This window comes from Capsicum annuum, chromosome 12 (genome assembly GCF_002878395.1).
Source record: "Capsicum annuum cultivar UCD-10X-F1 chromosome 12, UCD10Xv1.1, whole genome shotgun sequence".
Taxonomy (NCBI): Eukaryota; Viridiplantae; Streptophyta; class Magnoliopsida; order Solanales; family Solanaceae; genus Capsicum; species Capsicum annuum.
The window spans coordinates 123,553,944-123,567,495 of NC_061122.1; the positions used below are offsets into that span (position 1 = coordinate 123,553,944).

Consider the following 13,552-nt stretch of genomic DNA (forward strand, 5'->3'; position numbering starts at 1 on the left):
TCACCACCCATTTCCCATTACTTTTATAAAATTCCAATGTCTCTTTGAACTCCTTAATTCTCTTCGCCAATCTCAAAATAACTATCTTGGATCGTAAATTATTCTTTTTTAGGTCCCTTCATTTAAAGAAGTTGCATGATTTCTCTTAAAATAGACCGTAAACAAATCAATTTAACAGAAACAAGAAAAAAAAAGAATATGTATAGGACATACACGATAGCATAGACGAGACCAAAATTTTCTAGCTGGGTTATCCTCCGACCATATCGTTTGCATTGAAAGTATGTTTTCATGTTTGCACCATATTTTTACAAGCAACATGGGATTATTCTCACCATTACAAATATAATTCATGATTGCATTTGACATTATAAAACTATTTTCTGCAAAACCTAATTACAAAATTTAACTTGATTTCAAAAATTTTAAGAAAATTGAGACGAAATTAAAGCTTTTACGGCTGATTTTGTTTATAAATGGAAACAACTTACCTTTTAAGGTTCATTTTATTGAGAAAAGTTTGAGAAGAGAGACAATTTTTTCTTCAAAATAAGCCAGTTGCTATATCAATGGAGGAAGAGGAGAATCAGTTTTTTAAAATGGAGAAGATGAGATTTTTAAAATAATTAAGAAATAAATTGCACATGTCATTTTATAATTGATTTTTCCAATCAAATTGTATGCATCCGCACGCGTCCTATGCGTGTCTACATGCATAGATAAAATTTTGATCAAAATGGTCTATTTACAACAGTATATGTAATTTTCATGAGGTAATAGGTCGCCCGTATAGTTTAGGTCTCTTTTTGAAAAAGTCAGACAAGTTGAAGGGTTACTTTATGTCTTTTTACTTTATTTTTTATCATGTCATTTGCTTAGAAAACTTATCCGCTGATGCTAAACTCTAGATGCATATAGAATTGTATACCAAATTTTAAAATTTGAACACTATTAGAACATGAGTAGACTTTATAATATACATGTTTCTCTAATGTCACGCTTTTGCTCTATCCCATTTCATTTTATATTTTGTTCATTCATAAACAACCGATCAAGATGCACGTTGAATGAGAAGTATATTTGTTCGTTGGGAAATTTTAACCAACAGAGTTGAGGGAGAGATAAATTTGTTTGTATATTTTTTGTGGGTCGGATCGGGCGGGTTAGATTAGGGTGTGTTTTATTCTTATAAAATGAGTCATTTAATATTGATTTGAGCTTTTCTGTTAAAGGAAGGGTACAAGTGAAAATTTTATAAATAAAGAGAGTAAATTAGGCCCCAAAGTATGACATCGAGGATAAATTTAACCCAATATATAACAAAGGGTATATTAGCTAATTTATTAAAGTAGAGGGGTAAATTTGACCTTAAAGTATGAGAGTGAGCATAAATTTGATCCCAAAATATGATGTGGAAATTCTGTTTCTGATAATTGAACACCATTATAAGTACATTTAATATGCATTTCTCTATTCCATTCCTGCAAATCCTCAGACCATTCAGGAAGTTGCAAGAATAACATACGCCCGAGATTTTTGGCTATTATCAATGAAGGTAATACAACATATTTTCGAAGAATTGATTGAGTTATTAACATGTAACCTCTTATTATTTGCGCACAAAGAATGTTATCCCAGGCTTCTGCTACCGCTAGCCGTGCTTTTTCCTTTCTGGTGTTCTCCTTTTTTTTGTCCTTTTCTTTTTTCTCTTCTCTTTTTGTTTGTTCTTCTTTTTTTATTTTTTTTAGAAATAAAATATTTTTTATAAGCCATTTTTTGGTTTCTTTTGAAACTCTTCGAAATAATTTTGTTTTTCCTTTTAAAACTTTTCGAGTTATAGTTATAAAAGTTATAAAATATTTCTTTTTAAATTTTCCAATTTTTTTTTCGAGTGATTTAACCAATTTTTTAAAGCAGACGAGTAAATTTGATCTTTTGCCTTTCTCAATATATGTTAACTGAAAAAAAATTATTTAAATTTCACTCATGTCAGAGTGATCCAAAAAGAACAAGTGATTATACATAACTAGAGCCTGATCTGCAATGAAATATGAGAAAATTGAGTCATTCATCTATGAGGTTTGAGCACCTTTTATTTGCAAGGTCTAAGCATCATTTATGGCCATGCGTTTCCAATTTTCAGGAAGTAGCTCTTTCAGAATTCTTGACGACAGCGGAAGCAAAAAATACAAATTCAGAGTTACCCAAGAAAGGAGTTTTGAAATCAAAAAAGAAATTGAAGCAGGAAAAGATAGAGCTTTAAATCTTCACTCGAAGTTCTAATACCACATTGTTGAATGTGTTAAGAGACTGAATTATTTACATGTTGTAGAAAGAAGAAGCAAATGATAAGTAAGAAAGAGAAAAAAGAAATTAAGAAAAAGATCGAGTATTGAATTGTGTCTTGAATGAGTACAAATACTGTTTAATATGGGCAAGTCAGTTGGCTAATTAATTAAGTTTTAATAACTTCTCAACTAAATAACCGTCCTAACTAAAATGACTGTAATTACCTTGGCTGCTAATTTATCTGATCGAATCCAAGTAATTGAGCACAATAATATAGTGGAATAGCTTGTATATAAGGATGTTCCAAATAAGAATAACATTGATGCATTCTTGATGAATTAAACTTTGATAATTTTACATAACTCTTTTAAACATGTTCAATACATACTAGCACTACTGGAAATAATAAAAATTGGCCGCCTTTTTCCTCTCTTTTCTTGCACTCGTGATCTTATTCAATGGGAAAAAGAAACTTAGACATATTTTGACATTTGCACTTATTTCATATGTGTAGTCGATAATTAGGAATCGCCATTAGATGTTGTGCTCTGGCCGTTACTAAACCAAATTTCTCAGTGATGTCAATATCCTTCGGCATCATGCCATTCGGCAACTCCCAGTTAAAGCAGTGAACCAATTGAGCGACCATCAAGCGAACAACGGTGAGCCCTAGCTGCAAACCAGGACAACTTCTTCTACCGGAACCAAATGGTAGAAGTTGAAAATGTCGTCCGCGCAGATCTATATTGCTTCCTTGAAATCTCTCAGGTTTGAACTTTTCAGGCTCGACCCAAGTGTCTGGATCTCTGCCAATTGCCCAAATATTGATTAATACTCGGGATCCCTTAGGTATGTGAAAGCCATCAACCGTGCAGTCTTCAATTGACTCGTGAGGAAGCAATAAGGGTGCAGCAGGATGGAGTCTGTTACTTTCTTTTATGACCATATCTAAATACTCTAGGCTTTCTAAGTCTGACTCTTCCACCATTCTGTTTTTACCAATGACTTGTTCCAACTCATTCTGCACTTTTTTCATCACATTGGGGTGCCTTAAAAGTTCTGTTAGGATCCAATCAATTGTTGTTGATGAAGTGTCCATAGATGCTATCAGCAAGTCCTGTATATACATGTCATATTCTTTACCTGTTAAACTCATAAAATACTTAAAATTGAAGAACCTAAAATTTGCAGTCTACAATCAAAGATAAGGAGCAAAGACATATTGACATATTACATACTATATTGGAAAACCTAAAATTATTATTATCATTTTGGTACCTCAAAGTTACAGCTGCCACAGGAGTAGAGACTGATATTACTTCCTAATTCCAACTTATATGAGACAAGTTTATTTTTTGTTCGTTAAAAAAATGTTAAGTGCCTTTTATTATTAGAAATAAATTAATCTTGAAATTTCTCTTCTACTATTTATAGTTATACAAATAATTAAAAAGTGTTATATGATCACAAATTTCAAAAATCATATTTTTTTTATAAATTTTATAGTAAATCAAATTATATCACATAAATTATTGTGAAGAAAATATTTTTATTCACAAAATAACAAACGCAACTTTTTCATTGATTTTTCTTTTTTACAGAACTAGAACTGTTTCATTGATTGCATGTTGAAAAAGTGAAACAGAAAACTGTCGAGAGACAATTCACGTGTCGAGATTTTTAATACTAAATTCAGAAAGCAACAATTTCACTAGTTAAAAAGGATAATTTTAAGCCATGTTTATGATGTATTTGACTTACTGAATAATATAATATCTGTGATTTAATGAAAAGAAGAAAATATCAAGAAATAAAAACCTAATTGATATAACAAACATGATTTAAGATTCAAAGTTAATATGCAATAATAAATGATTTTGCAATTAAAGTTTAATATTTTTTTTAAATATATATAGAATTTGATAAAAGTTATTAAATTAACAATATTCTAGGTTTGCTCCACCTACCAATACACCATCGAACTCTTCCTGACCTTATTTGTTTCCATAAAGATTAAGATGCTTGAATTTAAATACATATTTGAATAATTAAGATGTTTATAGATCTTAACAGAAAATTATTAAGGTTAATAGTTATTTTTCAACATCTGAATATGCATAACTTATTTATCTATAATCATAATAAATATATAATTTAGATAATCAATTAATCAAATAAAAAAAAATATTAATTTAAAAATAAGATCTTTATTTGATTACAAATATGAAATATTTATATTCGCTAGTAATATTGAAGATGATTTGTATTGATGATGGAATTGATAGAAGGTAAAGTTAGTAGTTAGAAATGGTGATGATGATAGTTGTGAAAGTGGATATGATTGGTATTGTAGCGACTATCATGATGATGATGATTGATAGCAGTGATGATAGTTATAATGGTGGAGTTGATTGATGCTAGTAGTTGACAATGTTGAAGGTGATAGGTGATGACGTGTGGTGGTCGAAGTTGGTAGTTGAAATTGATTTCAATAGCTGATAGTAATGGTTGTGGAGGTGGTGACAATGGATATAATTTCAATGGAGGTGGTAAGAAGTAGTGTTAATTATTTGCATTTAAATATATATTTGAATAACTAAAATGTTTCTAGATTTGAATATGTATAACTTATTTATCTATAAACACAATAAAAATATAATGTAAATAATTAATTAATAAAATAAAAAAATATTAATTTAATAATAAGATCATTATTCGATTACAAATATAAAATATTTATATTCGCTAGTAATGATGAAGATTATTTGTATTAACGCTGGTGATGATAGACTGTAGTGTTAGTAGTTAGCAATGGTGATGATTATAGTTGTGCAGTGGGCATGGTTGGTGTTGTACCGAAAGCCATGATGATGACGATTGATAGCAATTATGATAATTATAATGGTGGAGTTGATTGATACTAGTAGTTGGCGGTGTTGATGGTGGTAGTTGAAAACTTGTGGTGGTTGAAGTTGGTAGTTGAAATTGGTTTCAGTTGATGATAGTAATGGTTGTGGAGGTGGTGACAATGGATATAATTTCAATGGTAGAGATTATAGATAGATTACTGGTTAGTAGTGGTGTTGATCGTCACGGTTGTAGGTGGTTCCTGGTGGTTGATTATGGTGGTCCTAACCAAGGTAGTTAGTGGTAGTGACAGAAGATTGTCGATGGAGTGATGACGAATATTCTCCTAAATAAGAATACCTTTTTTGATATTAAGATTTTATTCTGGATCTTATTGAGTAAGACATATTAAATGACTAAATCTTAATGAAAATAAATTCACTTAATGATTTAACTAAGGTCTCAATCATTCAAATTCAAACCTCCATTAAATCTAAACAAATGAAGCTTCTGTCAAATTATGTGATATAATTCGAATCAACACAAAATTTCAAAAACAAATAAAGAGTTTTAAAATTTGTAATCTTAAACATATATCATAGCATTAATGTGACTGTAAAATTTTTGAAACATATATCCTTAAACCTAATACTTCCTTTGTCTCACTTTATGTTAAGATATTCAGATTGCAATTGCAAAACACTTAATATAAATATATATGTATGTATCCGTCAAATATTTTAAAATAAAATTTACATATTTGAAACTATATGAAACAAATGATACAAGTCAACATAGATAATAGTTATAAATTGAGATATGACACAAGTACACCTCACCCAGTCCCCTCTCCCCTCCTTCCACCCAAAATATACTTAAAATTGCTATGACACATCTAAATTTTATTATGAATTTGTTTTTTTTAAAATATATTTTTGTGCTCCTTTTTATTGACATGATTGTTAAGTAGCAAAATATTTTTGTACTTATTTTGTGTAGAAAAAATAAGTTTGGGAGGGGAGTGGGGGGGGGGGGGGGGGGGGGGGTCATTTGTCCCAAAAAAATTTTTTTTTAAAAAAAAAATTTTTTTTTTTTTTTTTTTAAGAAAAAAAAAAAAGTTGGGGGGGGGGGGGGGGGGGGGGGGGGGGAGAGGTAGTAGTATCTCCATAAAATTTATGTATATCATAACAACTTTTGATATAATTTAGGGAATACTTATATCTTATCTCTTATAAATATTTAAAATAATTTTGAGAAATTATTGTTAGAAAAATAATTTATTTGTCTCTCTAAACAATAACAACTTCATGTACATAAAATGGGATGGGGAAATATAACGTGTGTATGACAACAATATTCTTTTCATGATAAAATGAGAAAAGTCCAATTAATTATTTTCAAATATTAAAATATGTCCTTCTCTTTTTATAATAAACAACTTAGCAAAAAACGTAACCGTACATAAACTGAAACGTTACGCTGAGAGCATTTTATTTTATGTAATGGACATTAAGTTTTTAATCAATCTACATAAGATTGAATACTTCTATTTATACAGAAAAATGATTTTACCTTGAAATTTCTTATTTTATTAATAATGACGTGAGTTAATAATTAGAATATCTATCTGGTGAGAAAGGAAGAGTTGTATTAATGAGTGGGGGAGGGGTGCCAGTTTTATTTTGAAAGAAAAAATGATAAGAAATATAATTTTTTATTAAAATAATAATATATTTAGTGTATTCCTACAAAATAGATTCAAAGAAAGTAAAGTGAACCAAATTTGTATCACTCCCTTAAACAAAGTATAAAAACTGTTTTTAATAAACACTAACACAGATCATAAATTTTTTTTTTTAATTAAAAATATAAAAATATCGTATCCCTCTTGTAACAAGATGATAAGATAAATACTACAAATAAGGACCGTCTAGGGAGGAGGAAGGACAGTATTCATAGTTTTTGTTGTAAAAACCTATTTAGATGAAGTTGCAACTTGTGACTTATACTTTCTAACAGCTGTAAATTAGAATTTCCAACATATATTTTTTGACTTATTTATGTTATTTTAGTTTGAAAATAAATTTTAACAAATAATTTTTAATTTACAAACTCAATAAAAATAATAAAAATTAGTTCAACTTAAAAACACTTAAGTGAATTCAAACAGGTTGTAAGGTTATTATCACTTTTTAGTGGAAAAATAACTTGCAGGATGTGCCTAATAATTTGAAGCACACAAAACGAACGCGAATTGAGAGTGAACAAAAACATTACCAGCATAATAGCTTTGACATGGCGACGATCGAACTCGAATTCAGCCGCACCGGACTGCAGAATCTCCATCAGTGTATCCACCATATCCTTTGCTTGTTTCTGCTCATTGGATTCACCAACATGTTCGTCGATTACTCTCTCCAAGAACTCGTCAAACAGTTTAGCTAATTCTTTCACACGACGATTATATCCCTGGAGATCAAATATGCGAAGAAAAGGGAAAAAATCAGAAAAATTTGGCAATGCTGCTATATGCAGCATATCTTGAATTATAGCTTTGAACCCCTTTTCGCCAAGATCTTCGTCCATGTACTTCTTTCCAAATATCATCAAACATGACATGTTTGCACTGAGAGAACCAACTTTTGCAGTAAGATCAACTACTTTGTGTTCCATAGCTGCCTGTTTTACGAAATTTATAAGAATCCCAAGTTCTTGTTTCCTCATAGGCTGGAAAGCAAGGATCTTGGCACTGCTTAGCAGCTGCAAAGTGCACAACTTGCGCATGTTCCTCCAATATGGTCCGTAACGGGCCGAGACAAGATTTTTCCGCTTGTAAAAAATGTTTTCTGATACTTGATTAGAGGGTCTACTTGAAAAGGTTAAATCATGTGTTTTCAAGAATTGTTCAGCAGCATAAGGAGTGGAAGCAACTATTACAGGAACAAGACCAAAATGTATGGACATTATAGGGCCATGTTTCTTGGCTATTTTGTTAAGGTCTTGGTGAAGATTATCTCCAAACATGTGAAGATTCCCAAGAAGTGGGAGCCCTCTTGGACCTGGAGGAAGTATCTTCTTCTTCTTACTGAACTTCTTCTGTAGTTGTTGAAGAAGAAGAAAAACTATGGCAACTACGGCAAGAGCTAGCCAAAGAAAAGCCATGGTGTTGGTAAATACCCTTTTTTAATACTCATTTAATGTGGAAATGCTATTACTTATAGGCTGTAGCTCTTTCTGGAACCAGTGGAATTGTGGTTGAAATGAAGTAGAGATTGATAGACTACAAGCCAAAAAGCCAAAAAAATCATACTCCATTAAAAATCATAATCTCTCCATTTAAATTTATTTTTCTGATTTCACATCAAGTTTAAAAAATAATTACAATTTTTAAATTTTATTGTCTCCGATTAAAGATTGGCAAGATATGTAAAAAATCAAATTAAAAAATTGTCAAAAAGTTTTCAAAAAGTAATATAAACAAACTTAAATGGAGAAAGTATTTATTAGATGTTTTCATTTTTGTTTTTTAATGAAAAGGCCGCATATGCCGTGAAACAGGAGTGAGGGAAAATTTTCTGGACACATATATTCTCCAGTGATATTAGTGATATTATTATATTTACCAAAAATACCTTAGTTTTAAATACTTGTAACATACGTATTAAGAAATAATAAATAACAGAGGTAATTTTATTATATTTCTCTTTAAATTTAATAAATGAGTGTCTTGAGATATGAAATGAGTGATGAATAGTGTAATAACAAGCGTAAAAAGGATAGAAAATAATAAATTATTTATTAATTTTTTAAATTAAATAAATATTATTAAATATTTATTTTTATTATAATGGACAAATATTCTTGAACAAAGAATTAATAAAATTACTGCAATGGCACGAAGTTAACTTTCCAATCTGAGAGAAGACAATCCTATATTTTTGCTGATTTATAGCCTGACAATTTTTCTTTTTGCTCAGTCTCTCTCACCAACCATCACCACACCTTCAAAATTTAAGTACTCGTTGTAATTGCTTGCATTCTTATTTCGGTGCATAAAATGATGATTATGCGGGCACAAATATATTTCTTAAATTACTTGTGCATTGGGTATTGGGTACAAGGTTTTTAATCGTGTCTTACAAATTATTAGTCCAACGTCGTTGTTATTGTATATATTTTTATATTATTATTATTATATTTTATTTGTACATTGTGCCTGAAAAACAGTATGTCTATCATATTCATACGTAATATGTTTTGTGGTTATGTTTGTAAAACGTAGGTGAGGAGCTCTTCTAATTACTATATACAGTAATTGATGGAGCACAAAGCGGTATATAGTAGTATGTTTGTAAGAAAAAATAAGGGACACTTGGACAACTTTAATTGGATGAAGTGGTATATGCACATACCTCTATTCGGGTTACATCACAAACATCTTGAAATTGATGATTATTACTTGGCAGATAAGTCAAACACGCAAAGAGGAATGAAGATCGAATTAATACACAAGTAAGATAAAATAAGACTTAAAAAAAAAAAGTCAAGTCAGCACAAATTCAAAATAATTGAAAGTCTTGAAGTAAATAGCACAAGTTTCTTCAAAATTCAGTGTAATAAATACAAAAGCATCCAAAATATAACTTAGTCTGAAATTACATAGTCTGTCTCTGAATGTGAAATAAAGACATGAAAAGAATAGGAGAATGTTTAAAAATCTGCTTTGGACTCTAGGGCGTACAGTACCTCAAATTAACAACCACATAGCAAGATTAGTTGTCGCATCTCATACTCGAACTAGGATCTACAGCGAATGCCACAGTAAGGATGAGTGCAGTCTGCTTGTACTCACTGAAAATAATACTAGTAAAGGAATACTATGAGCACGTCACTTGCAGCGAAAAAGTTTTCAAATGGTAGCTCACATTGTGTCCAGATAGAAATAATCTGTCATGACCTGAACCAGGGCCTGACCATGACGGGTATCTCAAGTCCACCGAGGACCATTGACCACCCCTTTGCCTAGACAAATAGAAGATAACACACCTAACAACGGCTTAAATCCGAACACACAACAAGATAGAAAGTACTAAGCTCAAAGGCATCTAAGAGTGTCAACATAAATATCCAATCCACAGTAATATCCACAAAGTCTCTATATTAGAAAACAACACACGTCGGGAAGTTCCCTCGACCCTAACAATGACAATGTAAATGCAAAGTCTTTAATTCTAATTTATGGAAGGAAAAAATGATGGAATGATCAAGTCTTTTGAAGAATGGAAGATCACTACTTCACCGCAATGACCGACTCTGAAATCACCTATTACTGCACAGGAAAAGTAGAAGTTCACTTAGCCCCTGCATCGCGTGGGTATACGACGTCCGGGGACGGTTAGTGGAGTGGCGCTAGCATGTAACTCAGGGATAAGGGTAAAATAATATCAGTCAAAAGTTCAATTTCAAACTCACTGTACATGTTCATATACATATACATACATATATACATACATACATACATACATATATATAATAGATGATGAGGTAGGGAGTAAGGTGTCGCATGATAGTAAAACATTATCCTAGACGATGTATGTAATGCCCCAATTTTCAGTCCTTGAAAATTTTTTTAAATTTTATCCTCACTTTCTTGATTACGACTCCCCTGATGAGTCGTAGGGAGCTTTGATGGGTCGTAGGAACTCGATGGTAACTTAATAAGAATAAGTGGCTTAGTATTCTGCTCTGAGTACAAGTGACACTCAACTAGTCATCAAAACTTCTTACGGGTCGTAAGGACCAAGTCGCACGGTCTTCAGTAAGTTTGGCCCAAGATACTATATTTATTATGATTTGAGGCCACGAGTCATAAAGACTAATGATGATTCATTAGGTCCCAATCATAGGGTGTCCAGTGTGTCATTCTAAATTGTTCTTTTCTTGAGTACGAGATATGGTTATGATTCGCGGTATGAATCATAGCCAGAACAGTATGGGGCCTTGGTGGTCCTGTCTTGACTATGACTCCTTGTGATGAGTCGTAATGAGTCTATACGAGTCGTATAGTGATCCGTAGTCACTTACAATAATTTTAAGTCATTTAATTAAGGGCACTTTGGATATTTTCCCTCTACCTCAATTGTAACCCATGATCTAAAACTCTATTGGGAACCCCATTAGCATCGCTAACTTACTCAAACACCTCCAAAACTCTCTTAAATTCTCTAAAGCATCCATACTTAGGTTTTCCAAGAAATAGGTCATCCAAGGGCTCAAGGTTTGATTCCTTCCGTAAAACTTGGTATTTCAGGCATGCTACTCTTCCCTCATTGTTAATTTCTTAAAAACATATGTTTTAAAGTATTGTTCATGAGATATTGATGTTGGTTTTGAAACAAGGGTTGAGGGTTTTGAATGCTTGTTGTTGAATAATATTTTTTCATGGTTTACATATGATTATTCATGCTTTAAACATTATTTTGAAAGTGTAGGTGCATGGGTATGGAGAATGAAGTAGGGAATTGTGATTTTTCCCAAACATGTGACTTTTGAAGTGGGTATGACTCCAACCCCATATTGTGAAATTAGTTTTAATTATGAGAAATATGGGAATTTGAACTATTCTTGAACTATTGCATTATGATTTTGAATTGAACTTTATGGGGAATGTATAATTCCCTAAGCTAATGTAAAATTGAACCAAGGGAGTTATGAATTCCTCTAAGTGATATAACTATTTTGGCATATTTTTGTTCCTTGCAAGTGTAGTTGGTATGATGATACCAACAATGTATGCCTTAATATTGAATATGATTTAATGAATGGGAATGTGTGATATTTTTTTTTAAATTGGGCTTAAAAGAGAGTTGTGTAGCTGAGTCATGAAAGTGGAGCTCCGAGTGACCGATACTGGAAACTGTGGTTACTGACGCAGGGGTTAAAATGACCAAAGAGGTTAGACTCCTCCTTAATATTATTATCACATGATTGGAAGGTTCGAGTCACCTACATTATATTACATGATTTGGTGTTCGTGTCACCTTGATATTCAGGGAGGTTCAAGTCTGCCATATTGCATATGTATACCATCTGGTTCGTGCGGATACACGCACTAGGGCCCTAGTAGCTAGGGGAGAGTTGGGCCTATATAGCCCGTGGGTGCCTCCTTATCTTATGATGGTTGAGCTAAATGACCTAGGCTAAAGTTTTAAAAGCATGTTAAATCTTGTTCTTTTTTCTGGCAATGTGATATGTATATATATATGTGTGTGTGTCTGTGTGTAATACCCCATGTTTGAAAGTTACTATGAAATATACGACTCATGTCCTCAAGTCGTACATATAGCATACGAGTCATAAGTTGTAAGTCACTGCTGTGGCAGTGTGGAGGGTTGAAGTCTGTTGTAGGTACTATTTGACTATAGAAATTGTCATAGCATGTTACGAGTCATATGAAGTGAAGTCGTAAGTTTAGCAGTATAAGTTTCCTAAGTTTCTAACTAAGTTACGAGTGATGGTTTCAAGTTGTGTGAACAAGTAACGTGTCGTAAAGTTACTACTCGTATGTTGACCAGTGTGTGCTATCTTTTACACTACCAAGCTACGAGTTACTAGTCCAACACATATCCTCACTATATGAGTCGTATGGTTGACTCGTGACGACTAACAGTCAATTTCTGTAAATTCAATTAAGGAGATTTTTGGTCTTTTCCCTACTTATAACTCCCAACCCATGACCTATACCCAAGAGAGGCATTATTTTCCTCATTTTTAGTCAATTAACAACATCTTTTATCTTCCCATATTCAAGAACAACAAGATTAGGGTTTCACTCACCAAGTCATCTCTCTCAACTCTCAAAGTTCAAGTTCTCTTCATAAGTCAAGCAATTCCAGATATGTGGGGTTTTTGAACAAGGTTAATCTTCCATCCTTGTGCTCAAAAAGTATAATTTTAAGATTGAATTCACATGTTTTACATTAGGGTTCATCCCTTAAATTCTCATGTATTGAAGTATACTATTATCTTATGATTTTAAGGCTAAAGATGCATAAAGGTTACATCTACTCATTTTTTGAACTATAAGATTGATCTTGTGATTTAAGTTTCATTACTTTGATTTGGATTCTGATGAAAGATTTCTATTTAAGTATTGAACCTGATATTTTGTTATAAGTGTTATTCAAGAAAGTAAGAGTTCCAAGATTCAAGAAAAAATATTAAGTTTATAAATAAAGTTTAAGCCTTTTGAAGTTCCATTCATATACAATATAGCATGATTCAAGAAAGATTGATCTTTTGATCTAAAGATAAAACACGAAATCCACAAATGGTACACCTTAATTATGATTTAAAGTAAAGGTAAGCATAACTAGTTTTCAGTCTATAAACCCTTATGCTATTTTAAGGTGGATTT

General features: G+C 31.7%; 1 protein-coding gene across 1 annotated transcript; it reads right to left on the minus strand.

The window, feature by feature from the left end:
* Positions 1-2,597: 2,597 nt before the first annotated feature.
* Positions 2,598-8,689, minus strand: LOC107850965 (cytochrome P450 71AU50). The gene is made up of 2 exons (XM_016695828.2): positions 7,414-8,689; positions 2,598-3,406 (listed from the first exon to the last, which is right to left on the minus strand). Exons 1-2 carry the CDS (start codon positions 8,296-8,298, stop codon positions 2,792-2,794), a joined length of 1,500 nt encoding a protein of 499 aa, XP_016551314.1. The 5' UTR covers positions 8,299-8,689; the 3' UTR covers positions 2,598-2,791.
* Positions 8,690-13,552: the final 4,863 nt, after the last annotated feature.